Genomic DNA, 13,538 nt, shown 5'->3' on the forward strand with positions numbered 1-13,538 from the left:
AGGTTCAATATCAAATAAACATTTGGCTCACTCTCTTGAAGAAATCAGTATTCCTAACCTACAAGGACAGCTCAATGTAACGTCGCAGAATGAGTCATTTCTAACTTTACTCCTGTGTAGAAAGACGGTGACATAAGGAAGGTAATTGGTATTTCTCTTATGACTGTTACATTTATCTTTTCATCAGTTACAAAATACCTTACCTCTTACAGAACTGACAGGTATAAGACCAAGTGAAGAAGGAAAACCTCCTGGTTCGGCAACAAAAGCAGAGCTAAAAAATACAAATTTAAGAGGAAAAAAGAAACATTGCCAACAGCAAATTTCCTAATATCCATGTCTGAATATGATTTACATCTCTATTATGGGGGAAGCTGAACAGACAAGAGGAGGAAGAGAATTCAGAAATGCTGTTTAAAACAGCTGGCTCTGTGATGCTGACAATGTAGCTCTGTATTTAATTAGAATTCTATTTCAAAAGATAATAAAAGGCCACAGCTCTTAAGTGTCTCCTCATCATGGAAGGAATCTGCAGAAGATTCTGAAACCCTCCTCTGATTCTCAGATACATTTTCTTTTTTTTTGAGACAGAGTCTTGCTGTTTTGCCCAGGCTGGAGTGCAGTGGCGCGATCTCGGCTCACTGCAAGCTCTGCCTCCCGGGTTCACACCATTCTCCTGCCTCAGCCTCCCGAGTAGCTGGGACTACAGGCGCCCGCCACCACACCCGGCTAATTTTTTTGTATTTTTAGTAGAGATGGGGTTTCACCGTGTTAGCCAGGATGGTCTCTCGATCTCCTGATCTCATGATCCGCCCGCCTCGGCCTCCCAAAGTGCCAGGATTACAGGTGTGAGCCACCGCGCCCGGCCTTTTCAGATACATTTTCTTTACAGATCCTTTAAAAGCATAATGACTAAATGCTCACATGGCTTTTTTTTTTGAGACGGAGTCTCACTATGTCGTCAGGCTGGAGTGCAGTGGTGTCTTGGCTCACTGCAACCTCCACCTCCTGGGTTCAAGTGATTCTCCTGCCTCAGTCTCCCGAGTAGCTGGGACTACAGGCATGCACCACCACGCCCAGCTAATTTTTGTATTTTTAGTAGAGACAGGGTTTCACCATGTTGGCCAGGATGGTCTTGATCTCCTGACCTCATGATCTGCCCACCTCGGCCTCCCAAAGTGCTGGGATTACAGGCGTGAGCCACCGTGCCTGGCCACACACATAGTTTTATGAAGACATATTGTTATTTGTTATGGTTGCTTGAAAACCTTCCAGTTTTTATTTCTAAGGGAGAAACGAAAATGCCCCCTCTTGTAAATGAGGCAGCACAGGTACTGTATACTAGGATATGAACATCACACATCCCAAATCCCCTCAAAGTCTGTGCCACCTGGCTAGCAGATAACTCTCCCAGGAGACCATGCATGGGACTGGCCATTCTTCTACTCTTCTGATCAATCAACCTTAAGCAGCACTACCTTTCCTTTTTTCAAGGCGGTGTAGATGTCTTTATACTGTTGGTATTTTTCCAGCTCTGCCTTCACCAGGACTTGGCGAATATGCATCACTTCTTCCACAGTAAGAGCGAGGCATTCCACTGGGTAGCAGAATTCCTCCTGAAATTCAAAATGTCACATGAATAAGAGATTCCTACCCCCTGTTCTGGAAGTGCAAAATTTCCCTTCAGATCAGACACCTGATTAGTAGCTTCAGAGAAGAAAAGAGGTTTCCCGATGACCACTGGGACAGAGCTGGCTCCCTCTGGGGACCACATCATTTCTAATTACACTAAGACTAAAGATGGCAGAAAACATGCGGGGACCAAGTGATCTACTGAAATGTCCAATAAATGAAAGTTCCTCACATTTCCTCAGGTATTTTGACTCAACTCTATTCCGTTAAGCAGGGCTTGAAATATTGAAAAAAAATTTTATTCTAAACCAATTTTGTGGTCAGTTTTCTTCTATGCTTATGAAAAAGACATTACTTAGTGTTGTGTTGTACATTATATACCAGCAGATAAAAAATAAATCTACACTGGTCCTTCTTTTGTCACCCAGGCTGGAGGGCAGTGGCGCGATCATGGGTCACTGCAGTCTTGACTTCCTGGGCTCAAGTGATCCTCCCACCTCAGCCTCCCAAGTATCTGGGACTACAGGTGCACGCCACCATGCCCAGCTAATTTTTTGTATTTTCTGCAGAGATGGGGATTCATCATGTTGCCCAGGCTGGTCTTGAACTCCTGGGCTCAAGTGATCTGCCCACTTCGGCCTCCCAAAAGTGCTGGGGTTACAGGGGTGAGCCACCACGCCCAGCCTGGCCCTGTTTTTTTTTTGAGACGGAGTCTCGCTCTGTCGCCCAGGCTGGAGTGCAGTGGCCGGATCTCAGCTCACTGCAAGCTCCGCCTCCCGGGTTCACGCCATTCTCCTCCCTCAGCCTCCCGAGTAGCTGGGACTACAGGCGCCCGCCACCTCGCCCGGCTAGTTTTTTGTATTTTTTAGTAGAGACGGAGTTTCACCGTGTTAACCAGGATGGTCTGGATCTCCTGACCTCGTGATCCGCCCGTCTCGGCCTCCCAAAGTGCTGGGATTACAGGCTTGAGCCACCGCGCCCGGCCTGGCCCTGTTTTTAAAACTCGTTTGTGGTACCCAGAATAGCCAGAAGAAGGTGGTTAGTAATTTTTACTGACAAGCATTATTTAGTGATCAGTTACATCAGCACACCTTTACAAATCCTAATGGTAGGAGCGGAACTGGAACACGAAACTACCGGAGCGTTTATACCCAAAAGGCAGTCTCTGCAGGCTGCACCACAGTTCTCTAGATTTGTTGTTACTTTCAACAACTGCTAAATGTAGAGTCAGCACTGGAAAGACTAGAGGAATGTAAAAGAATTTCGTAATAAATATTTATGTTGGTGGTCTTGTGGTAATGGTTTCCCTACAAGCAGCTGCGGAAGATGTTGATGTAACTGATCTCACTGAATAAGAGCCTCACACCCATCCGCTCCCCAGCCGGCCCCGCACTTGATTGGTGGATCTCAGAGAAAGACAGAACAGTCTTGTGCATTCGGACCCTGCCAGGCTGCAAGGGGCCATTGTGGTGCAGTGACACTGAAACTGAATGTTCTCAGCACAAACACATTATAATTCACTCCCACACACACAGCACCGCTCATAGGCAGTCTGGAATCCAACACGCCAGTGAGAAAGCACATGACCATGAATGCAGTCAGTTTATGGAGTTTTAACAATCAGTTCTGTCTTTCAATCAGAGAAAAACAAAACTCAATCTAGGTTACAAACTTGTCAAACATTAGCATTTTGCTTAAAAAAGTAGTCTGAAGAACTACTGCTTCTTACTAAAAATCAATACAAAACCATCTCTGTTCAAGCAAACTTAAGGAAGATTACATTTGCTTAAAAATGCTTTCAGAAAAATCCTGCAATTGAATTTTTAAGATAAGGAGCTTATTAGTATAAGAGAACAGGGGGGTGAGTTTATTCAGAAAGATTATATCATTTGCTGTAAGGTGCCTAAAATATTCATTAAAAAAATCAATGATCACAGTTTTCTCTTTCAACAGGAACTACTTTCAGAGATGACAGAATTAAATCAGCATGCCTGATACCTACTCTGTTTTGCTCCACTCTCAGAAAAAGAGTAGTGTTAAGTGGGAACAATAAACTGAATTTTTGAGGGTTAGGCCATTAAAACTGTGCACTAAGTAAGTAGTGTTGGCTGAATACATCCAAATGATGGCATTTCTCAGCTTTTAATGTGTTTCATAAGTTTTGCTATTATTTTTATTCATCAGTGATGAGTATGAGTAGGGTATACCTTCTGATGGCTAACTATATGACAAAATGGCTATGCTGCAACAAAATAATGTGGGGATCTAGCACATAACCAGGTAAACACTACTAGATTTATTCTGTAGCAAATAACCAGATAGCCAGATTTGTTATTTTGTGTGCTAGGAAGGCAGCGAATGGTACCAACTTAACCGACTTTATAACATGGATAACTGGGCTGGAAACCCCTCAGGCAGATGGTGATTTTTTGCATTTGTAGGGATACGCTAGCATGGCACAACCAACTAGGCAGCTTGCACCTCCCTCTCTTCAGTCTTGAGTCACAAAAGGGCTTAGTAAAGCATACTTTCAACTCACTGACCCACATGAAAATCCAGTACTTCATGGGATATAATTGTTTCTGCTTTGTTTTGAGACAAGGTCTCGCTCTGTCACCCAGGCTGGAGTACAGTGGCATGATCTTGGCTCACCGCAACCTCTGCCTCCCGGGTTCAAGTGATTCTCGTGCCTCAGCCTCCTGAGTAGCTGGGAATACAGGTGTGCACCACCATACCTGGCCATGTTGGCCAGGCTGGTCTTGAGCCCCTGTCCTCAAGTGATCCACCAGCCTCAGTCTCCCAAAGTGCTGGGATCACAGGCGTGAGCAACTGCGCCTGGCCATCATGAGATATAATTTAAAAATAGTAGATTTTTGTTTGTTTTCTTGTTCTTTTATAAAAAATTTCAAGCAGACTACCCTTTAGTGAAATAATTTCCATCTGGTCAAATGCTAATGTTTTAATCTTGGAGCCTTCCCAAGGACAACAAAACTTTAATGCAACATAAAAGAAAATGATAAATAGTTACTAAAATAGTTTTATTTTTTTCAGTTTACAAACATATTAATTTGACATCTCCAAAGCCAAATTAAACTTCCACAGACCTCGCAGAGCTATTAGCACTCTGGAGTGTGGGGGGCACTTAAGGCCCCAGCGAGAGCAGGAGCCCTTCCCCACCACGGCACTGCCTGTGGCTCCCACAAGTGTTTGGCCCATGTGAGTGGCCAGATGTGGCCAGGGGAAGAACCGCACTAGCACAATTCTAGTTCCCTTGCTTGCCCATGTGTCAGCGGGACTCCCAGATGCAGGAAAGGGAAGCTAAATCTTAGAGAGCGTTAATGAAGATAACAATGTGCTCTAAGACTTTAAACTCACTTCTATGCATGTCACTAAAATTGTCGAGGTTTTTTGATGATGATTCTGGCTATATTTTACCATTCAGAAGGGGTCATTAGGCAGCACGGAGATTAGGCAGCATAATGTAAAATTTTGGTTATTGTGCCACAGAGAGAAATGGGAATACTCATTTTTTTTCTTTCTTTTCGAGATGGAGTCTCGCTCTGTCCCCCAGGCTGGAGTGCGGTGGCTTGATCTCGGCTCACTGCAAGCTCCGCCTCCCGGGTTCACGCCATTCTCTTGCCTCAGCCTCCCGAGTAGCTGGGACTACAGGCGCCCGCCAGCACGCCCTGCTAATTCTTTTATCTTTAGTAGAGATGGGGTTTCACCGTGGTCTCGATCTCTTGACCTCATGATCCGCCCGCCTCGGCCTCCCAAAGTGCTGGGATTACAGGCATGAGTCACCGCGCCCGGCCAAGTAGTCATCTTTTATACAGTGTTCATAATTAGTAAAAACTTCATAAATTAACCAGTATTTGAAAATTACCAAAAATAACGGTTGCTTTTTGAGTTTTTAATAAACCAAAGAGAGGCAAATTTAAATAAAAACAGCAACTGTTAAGTTTACTCTTCTTAATCAACTATAAAACTCAAAGTGAAGGCCAGGCGCGGTGGCTCATGCCTGTAATCCCGGCACCTTGGAAGGCCGAGGTGGGCAGATCACAAGGTCAGGAGATCGAGACCATCCTGGCTAACATGGTGAAACCCCGTCTCTACTAAAAATACAAAAAAAATTAGCCAGGCATAGTGGCAGGTGTCTGTAGTCCCAGATACTTGGGAGGTCGAGGCAGGAGAATGGTGTGAATCCAGGAGGCGGAGCTTGCAGTGAGCCGAGATCGCGCCACTGCACTCCAGCCTGGGCGACAGAGCGAGACTCGGTCTCAAAAAAACCCAAAAACAAACAAACAAAACTGAAAGTGAATCCTTTCTCTGCCTAAGTGGTATATGGCCTCAGTGTTGAGATATCTCTGTTTGGGGAGAACTGATAATCAAATGCCAGCAGGTCTTCAGTAGAGGCAGCAATGACAGGAGTTAAAAACCCACCTTGGCACCTGACCACATGCTGCCCAAGGGCACATCTAAAACGGGAAAAAGGACAGAGGTTTTTCTTGCATTTCATGACAAAGGTCAGAGAAAGGACTGTGTTATGTCTTATTTACACTGAGTCTCCTTTCCATATCAAGATGACTAAGAAAGAATAACAAAGAAACCAGCTGCGGAGTCATCTGTCAAGGACAAGGTTAGTAAATCCAGGGCTTTGGAGAGTCGGGCCCTGCCTACTGTGGCACAAAGGCTGCCCTGAGCACCTGCTGCCTGGTGGCAGAAGAGGCTTCAATGTGGTCCTAGAGCTTTTTATTTCACTTAGAAATGTGAAAGTTCAAGTAATGATACATTATTCTGTGTAAAAAAACCTCAAAAAACAGTAATATACTGCAGAATTATTTAGAGTAGCTACATCAATAAAAAGGAAACTTGATATTTCTCTCTGCAGAGAAGTAATGCACACCCTGCTTGTCAAAACACAGCTTCATGACAGGTGCTGGGAGCACACAGGTTTCCTGAGCCCATGCCCTGGTTGTGCAGGTGTCTGTGGGTGGGCGGGATCCACCGTGGCTACCTGGCCTGGCAGGAGGCTGCTCTGCCCATGGAATGAGTGAGCAAATACTCTTCTGATGGTGGGGGGAGGCCCTAGAAGGAATGCACCCCACGGGCTCAGAGTGTCTGCTGCACATGGAGAAAGGTGGCAGCACTGACTCTGCTATACGATTAGGTCACCCGAGGAGACAAATACCCACAGGTCCCTCTCATCAGATGCTGCATTTTGAGTTTGTTGTCCTTTCCTAGGTATTTCCCTCTCAACTGAGACCACGGCATGATCGGTGCATCCTGCACAAGAGTGGAATCAATGATTGGAAGCAAAGTGCTATCTAAGCGGTTAATTCTCAGAGAGTGCAACAGTTGAGGTGTCACCATCAGCGATACAGAGAATGAAATAATCCCAGACCCAGCAGAAAGAGGCCAACCTTTGAGGATTTCCACCTGCTGGTAAAAGCTCTCTCACACAGATAATACATAGCCCCTGCTACCCCAAACATGGCTGCTTCAAAAGGATGAGAGCTGAGCAGAGAAGCTGTTTGTATGGTAGAAAAAAGTGGTCGAAAAGGCGTCCTTGGCCATACACTGGTTATCCTAGGAACCTGAACAACAGATAAAGGAAAAAGAAAATGGCAGGGGGAAAAGAAAAGGAGAAAATAATGCTGAACACAAGTGACCTACACATAGTGATTACAGATCACAAAAGGAAAACAGAACAAAAAACACCATGAGGATGGTACGGTCCGTGCCAACATCTGCATCCACACGTATAAATCAGTGATGAAACCACGAAGTCCCTCCTGGAGAATCTCAGCGTTCACACAGCAAGGATTTTTATCTAATTTAGGGTCCTGTGAACACTCTGAGTTTCCTCAATGGGGGTTGTTGTGACAAAGGACAGAGGCAACTCGTTACTGTGCCCAAGAAAGCATGGGGACATGTGCCAGGCAGCCACTTGCGCCTGCCTTGGATGGGTACTTACCCTCAGTTATTTGACCAAATGATGAAAAAAAAAAATACATTTTAAACAGCACAAGAAAAGGGAGGGAGATACAATAAAAATAAAAATTATCAGCCAGGCGCAGTGGCTCACGCCTGTAATCCCAGCACTTTGGGAGGCCGAGGTGGGTGGATCACCTGAGGTCACAAGTTAGAGATCAGCCTGACCAACATGGAGAACCCCCGTCTCTACTAAAAACACAAAATTAGCCGGGTGTGGTGGCGCATGCCTGTAATCCCAACTACTCAGGAGGCTGAGGCAGGAGAATGGCTTGAACCCGGGAGGTGGAGGTTGTGCTGAGCCGAGATCGCGCCATTGCACTCCAGTCTGGGCAACAAGAGCAAAACTCCATCTCAAAAAAAAAAAAAAAAAAATCAACAATAAAAACATTCCTGCCATTTTCAGTTAAGGAGTTACAAATACAAAATGATTCTTTGTTTTCTAAAATGCAGCTACATTTTAAAATTAATTACACTTATAAAAACAATACTTACCAAGCTACAGGGCATTACTACAAGGTATGATTTTATGGATTTCCCAAGATAAGCTATTAGCAAGAAAGATCATTTCATTTTGTCTCCGCTGGTGCTCGGAGGCCTGCGTGGACTCTGCTCCCTGCCCTCAATCTGACCACTGTTGAGTGCTGACCAGAGGGGCTCTCCCACTGCCTGCTCACTGAGACTTTCCTCAGCGATTGCAAGCTAGTTTATCGTGCTCTCCTTCCTGCTCCACAAAAAAACTGCACAGCCTGACCGAGCACACACTAACAGCTCTGCTTTAGCAGGAAACAGACACGTTCATTGGCCTTTGGTGTCAGCTGAAGGTCTTAGCATAACTTCTGTTATAAGCTGAAACTACTTTATAGCTATCTGATAGTTCCTTTACATTGATAATTTTAAACTTGAAAAAAGTCTAACCTCAATAATGACATTGTGTGATCACATAAAGGCCAGTTACCAGCTGAATGACAGACTGACTTCTAGGAAAAGCTGAGTGAAGAAGAGAATACCCTAACGATTAGACTTATGAAAAAAAACCACAAGTTCCCTCTTACCTATATATATATGTATGTGTGTATACGCATATATACACACACACACAAATATACACACATAGACACATCTGTCACCTACGCTGGAGTGGAGTGGCACATTCTTAGTTCACTGTGGCATCAAACTCCTAGGCTCAAGGGATCCTCCCCCTGCGGCATCCTGAGTAGCTGGGATTACGGGCATGTGCCACCACATCTAACTAAGTTTTTAATTAAAAATTTTTAGAGACTGGGGTTTCTTAAGTTGCCCAGGCTGGTCTCAAACTTCTTGCCTCAGGCGATTATCCTCCCTTGGCCTCCCAAAGTGCTGTGATTACAGGTGTGAGCCACTGCGCCTGGCCCCTCTTAACGTATTTTAAAGTTGTGATAACAGCTGTATATTTTGGTAAAAGCAACAACTTATTCACATGAAAACAAGTCTTTAGATTTTTTTAGTTTGAATCTTTCTGTTTTCCTGTTGGTAAATCACTGACAAGGCTATATTTAATCAAATAGCTGTGTTTTAGTGATTATTCCAGAGCTAGAAGAATTCTATCAGGAATGGCCATAAAATCATTGGTTCTTTAACTGCACTGTTTTGGAATAGAGATGAATGACCAAATATTCACCTTCTAAGCTCTTCAAAATCCTTGTCTTCACAATAACCACATTATCTCCCATCTGTTACTATTTTCATTGAAACTCTAATAATTCGTCACAGCCTTAAAAAAATGGACTTATGTATTCAATATATTCTATTATTTTTCATTCATTAATATTTGAAAACACATTAGATATTTGACTGTGGGTAGAATATTAATTACAGCTGTGCATCTTGCCTACAAATACTTCAGAAGCCAAGTGGGGCTACAGAAGAGTCTCTGGAGACCTCCACTGGCCGGGAGATCTCTTAATTCCTCCTGGCAGACCCTTGTGTGCTGCCCACCGTGCTGAGAAATAAGCACCCACTAGAAGAGCCTGCAAGTGTCTGGAAAACAGCAAAAACTGTTAGCCAGTTCAACCAAAATAACACCACTGGCCCCAAATATCACAAAACATACTAGAAAACAATGTACAGTAGTTATTAAGGGATCAAAATTCTCTCTCGCTTTATACTTCTGCCTCAACGAGATCATCTACTATAGTCACTTTATAACAGTTTTTTGAGTCAAGTTTTAACAATTTTTAAATGGATTAATAGCCTTTAAAAGAAAGCATTTCTCTAATAATAATCCATATTTTAAACCAGTGATAAATTTTCTGGAAGAAAAAAAAAGAGCTCAAAATGAACAAACACTGGTCAAGTTTCATTTAAGTTATGGATAGAGTTTGGAGAAGGTGTCACTCTGTTGCCCAGGCTAGAGTGCAGTGGTGCGATCATAGCTCACTACAGCCTTAACCTACTGGGCACAAGTGATCCTCTCACCTCATCCTCTCAGGCAGCTGGGACCACAGGTGTGCACTACCACAAATTATTATTATTTTTTTTGCAGAGACGGGATCTCACAATGTTGCTCAGGCTGGTCTCGAGCTCCTGGAGTCAAGCAATCCTCCCACTTTGGCCTCCCAAAGTGTTAGGATTATAGCCATGAGCCACCATGCCTGGCTGTTTTGTTTTCTTTAGCTATTAAATTATTCAAAGTTCATTCTAACTTTTGCAAGTTTTTTTCTCCTTATCATCTTCGTAAGAAAGCTAAGGATTCTTCTAGGTCTTCTAGCTGATCCCTAAGTTACTACGAAGTCTTTCCTGTACTTACAAGAGAGCGGGAACTCTGCCTGGAAGGCGGCAGGAACTGCCTCACGTTAGTAGGCGTTTCCTTTTCAATGGAATGTCGTCTCTGGGGCGGCTGCCGTCTCTCTGGCTGGGGTGTTGATGATATGGGTAGGAATTTGGGAGGCTCTAAAGATTTAACCAAATGAAATAAAACTTAATGTGAATTTTCTAACACAAAGCCCTTTGACATTTGTGACAAACACTGTATTCAAAGATGAGTTATTTATTTCATTGGATAGATATTTTAAGATGGTAATGGTAATCCTTAGGAGCAGACTCTGAGGGCTGTGACAGAAGAATCTTTGCAAAGTAAACTTGCTACAGAAATAGCAAGAAAAAAGGAAAAATATTAGGTGTGGCCAGAAAGATTCCCAAACCATACCAAAATTCTCAAGTGTACTTTTTTTTTTTTTTTGAGACGGAGTCTCGCTCTGTCACCCAGGCTGGAGTGCAGTGGCGCGATCTCGGCTCACTGCAAGCTCCGCCTCCCGGGTTCACGCCATTCTCCTGCCTCAGCCTCCTGAGTAGCTGGGACTACAGGCGCCCGCCACCGCGCCCGGCTAATTTTTTTGTATTTTTTTTTAGTAGAGACGGGGTTTCACCGTGTTAGCCAGGATGGTCTCGATCTCCTGACCTCGTGATCCACCCGTCTCGGCCTCCCAAAGTGCTGGGATTACAGGCTTGAGCCACCGCGCCCGGCCGAAGTGTACCCTTTTTTTACATTCTCCTCTTTAAAGGTAAAACAAGGAAAACCCTTCTTTCTACATGTTTACCAAGACATTTTGTCCTTAGGTTTAAATTAAACCGTATTTAAACAGAAAAAGGAAGCTTCAGCTTTGATGTTAATACTGTACCATTGTCCTTCTCTGTCTAGTAATATTTTAAGATAGTGTTTAAAAGGAGAATGCTTTAGTGTCTGAATGGTTCTGGATTCACATTTTGAAAACATAAGGAGAACATTAGAAATAAATATGGTGCCAGAGTTTTATTTAGTGCTTCTTCCTACTCTGTCTACAAAGTAGAGCTGCTTCAACGTAGTGGGTGTGAAGAGTGAGAGTCAACACAAAGTTACATATGATCCATCTATTTAGACTGTCCCACCAAGAGAAACCACTAAAGGAAAACACAGATATAATTTCCACAGTCAAGAAAAGATACAGAAATCCATTATGTGATTCAGTTGGGTCCCTATAATATTTAATGGGTCTGGCCAAATACCAATTGTGGATAACTAGTCAGCACCCACTTTTTGATATAATCTGTGTAAATAATAAAAACACTACTTAAAGAATTTTTATGTATGAGAAATCAAGCCAATATATAATACTTCATAATGTTCTTATAAATGAAAAGGATTATTAAAAGCCTTTAGAAATCCCTTAATTTTAGATATCTGTGTTCAGAATCTATCTCCTAAAGAGTTACAAAGGTGTTTTCACTATCTACACAGGTTTTTGGAGATGGGTGTGTGTGGGTGGTAGATGGAGTGATAATAAATATGGTTGGTTTTGGCTTCCGGTTTAAATTTAGCCAAGGAGGTAATCTATCTAAAACAAAACATAACAGAACACTACACACACAACTGATTTATACTATTTCCCATGACTACTGTTCATAAACACAAACATGCCTGCTCTGTCGTAAGTCCCCGAGGTCTGGTGTGATGCCACACTTGGAAAATAAGTATTTCATCTCCCGATCAGTGAAATGCCTGGGTTAGTTCTTTCTACCCCAGATGATCACAGGGCACTCTGGGATCTTTGCTCCAGGTCAAGTGTGTTTTGTAATAAGATATCCGACTATAGTTCTTAGCACCACAACTACTCACTCTTCCTTGTGGACACGGCCTCCAGGACTGGCTCTTCAGGGAAAGAGGGAGACACGCTGCTGCTGCTGGTCGACTTGTGCAGGGTTTCTTCCTGAGCAAAATACAGGCAGAGAAATTGATTTCTTAGACATTTGTGCTCTCATGCTACTTAATAACATTTTCTTATTAAACAGTTATTTTAACATGAGGCACCAAATTATGTTAAAGGTTCAAGGCAAGCAGAAGACAAATTAGAAGGGGTTTTAAAACAAGACAGGTCTGGGTTTGTGCCTTGGCTCTGCCCTGATTAGAGTAATGTGAAACTGAGCATGCTTGTTTCTGTTTTTTGGAGACAGGGTCTCACTCTGTTGCTCTGGTGCAGGGCAGTGGTGTGATCTTGGCTCACTGCAGCTCCCACCTTCTGGGCCCAAGTGATCCTCCCACCTCAGACTCCAGTATCCAGGATCACAGGTGTGCACTTCCACACCCAGCTAATTTTTAAATTTTTTGTAGAGATGGGGTCTTCCTATGTTGCCCAGCTGGTCTTGAGCTCAAGCGATCCCCCCACCTCAGCCTCTCAAAGTGCTGGGGTAACAGGTGTGAGCCGGTGCACCTGGCCGGAGCATGTTTCTTATCTTAGTTTCATCATTGTGAAAGAGGGTATTTAATATCACTTTTTCCATAGGGTTATTGGAAAGATTAGATGAGGTAATGCATTCAAAATGCTTACCACATTACCTGGCACATAATAAAACAGTGGTTAATATTATTAGGGAAACATTTAATACATTTATAAAAGTAATACATTGCGAGCCCCATAGGAGCAGATGCTAGGTCTGTCTTGTTCACTGATGTATGTCCAGTACCAAACCCATCACTTAGTAAGTAATGAGTGTTTGTTGAATGAATGGATGAAAAAAATAAACATCTCATGAAATGTCATATGAGTCTAGAAAAATGTCTGCATTGTGGGCCAGGTATGGTGGCTCGCACCTGTAATCCCAGCACTTCAGGAGGCCGAGACGGGCAGATCACGAGGTCAGGAGTTCGAGATCAGCCTGGCCAGCATGGTGAAACCTCATCTCTACTAAAAATACAAAATTGAGCTGGGCGTGGTGGCGTGTGCCTGTAGTACCAGCTACCTGGGAGGCTGAGGCAGGAGAATCGCTTGACCTGGGGAGGCAGAGGTTGTAGTGAGCTGAGATCGCGCCACTACACTCCAGCCTGGGTGGCAGAGCAAGACTCTGTCCCAGAAAAAGAAAAGAAAAAGAAAAAGAAAAACGTCTACATTGTGCCAAATAAA

At 43.5% G+C, this 13,538-nt stretch overlaps 1 protein-coding gene and 1 long non-coding RNA gene across 8 annotated transcripts in view; one reads left to right on the plus strand and one right to left on the minus strand.

The window, feature by feature from the left end:
• Positions 1-13,538, plus strand: part of LOC139360083 (uncharacterized) — a 44,126-nt gene that overhangs the window by 21,414 nt on the left and 9,174 nt on the right. Inside the window, exon 2 of one of the 2 annotated variants that reach the window (XR_011617170.1) lies at positions 6,874-8,013. The exons of the other annotated variant lie outside the window; for it this stretch is intronic. This is a non-coding gene — a long non-coding RNA (uncharacterized lncRNA). Of the gene's footprint in view, positions 1-6,873; positions 8,014-13,538 lie in introns of those variants that run through there. 2 annotated transcript variants of the gene reach the window in all.
• Positions 1-13,538, minus strand: part of LOC105478922 (spire type actin nucleation factor 1) — a 192,720-nt gene that overhangs the window by 7,630 nt on the left and 171,552 nt on the right. For 4 of the 6 annotated variants that reach the window (XM_071085718.1, XM_071085719.1, XM_071085723.1 and 1 more), the window contains 5 exons: positions 12,257-12,347; positions 10,412-10,554; positions 7,053-7,226; positions 1,479-1,616; positions 204-274 (listed from right to left, as the gene is read on the minus strand). In XM_071085718.1, coding sequence (XP_070941819.1) covers positions 204-274; positions 1,479-1,616; positions 7,053-7,226; positions 10,412-10,554; positions 12,257-12,347 — 617 coding nt within the window. The remainder of the gene's footprint in view (positions 1-203; positions 275-1,478; positions 1,617-7,052; positions 7,227-10,411; positions 10,555-12,256; positions 12,348-13,538) is intronic. The other 2 variants (XM_071085720.1, XM_071085721.1) reach the window with 1 other exon arrangement.

This window comes from Macaca nemestrina, chromosome 19 (genome assembly GCF_043159975.1).
Source record: "Macaca nemestrina isolate mMacNem1 chromosome 19, mMacNem.hap1, whole genome shotgun sequence".
Lineage (NCBI taxonomy): Eukaryota > Metazoa > Chordata > Mammalia > Primates > Cercopithecidae > Macaca > Macaca nemestrina.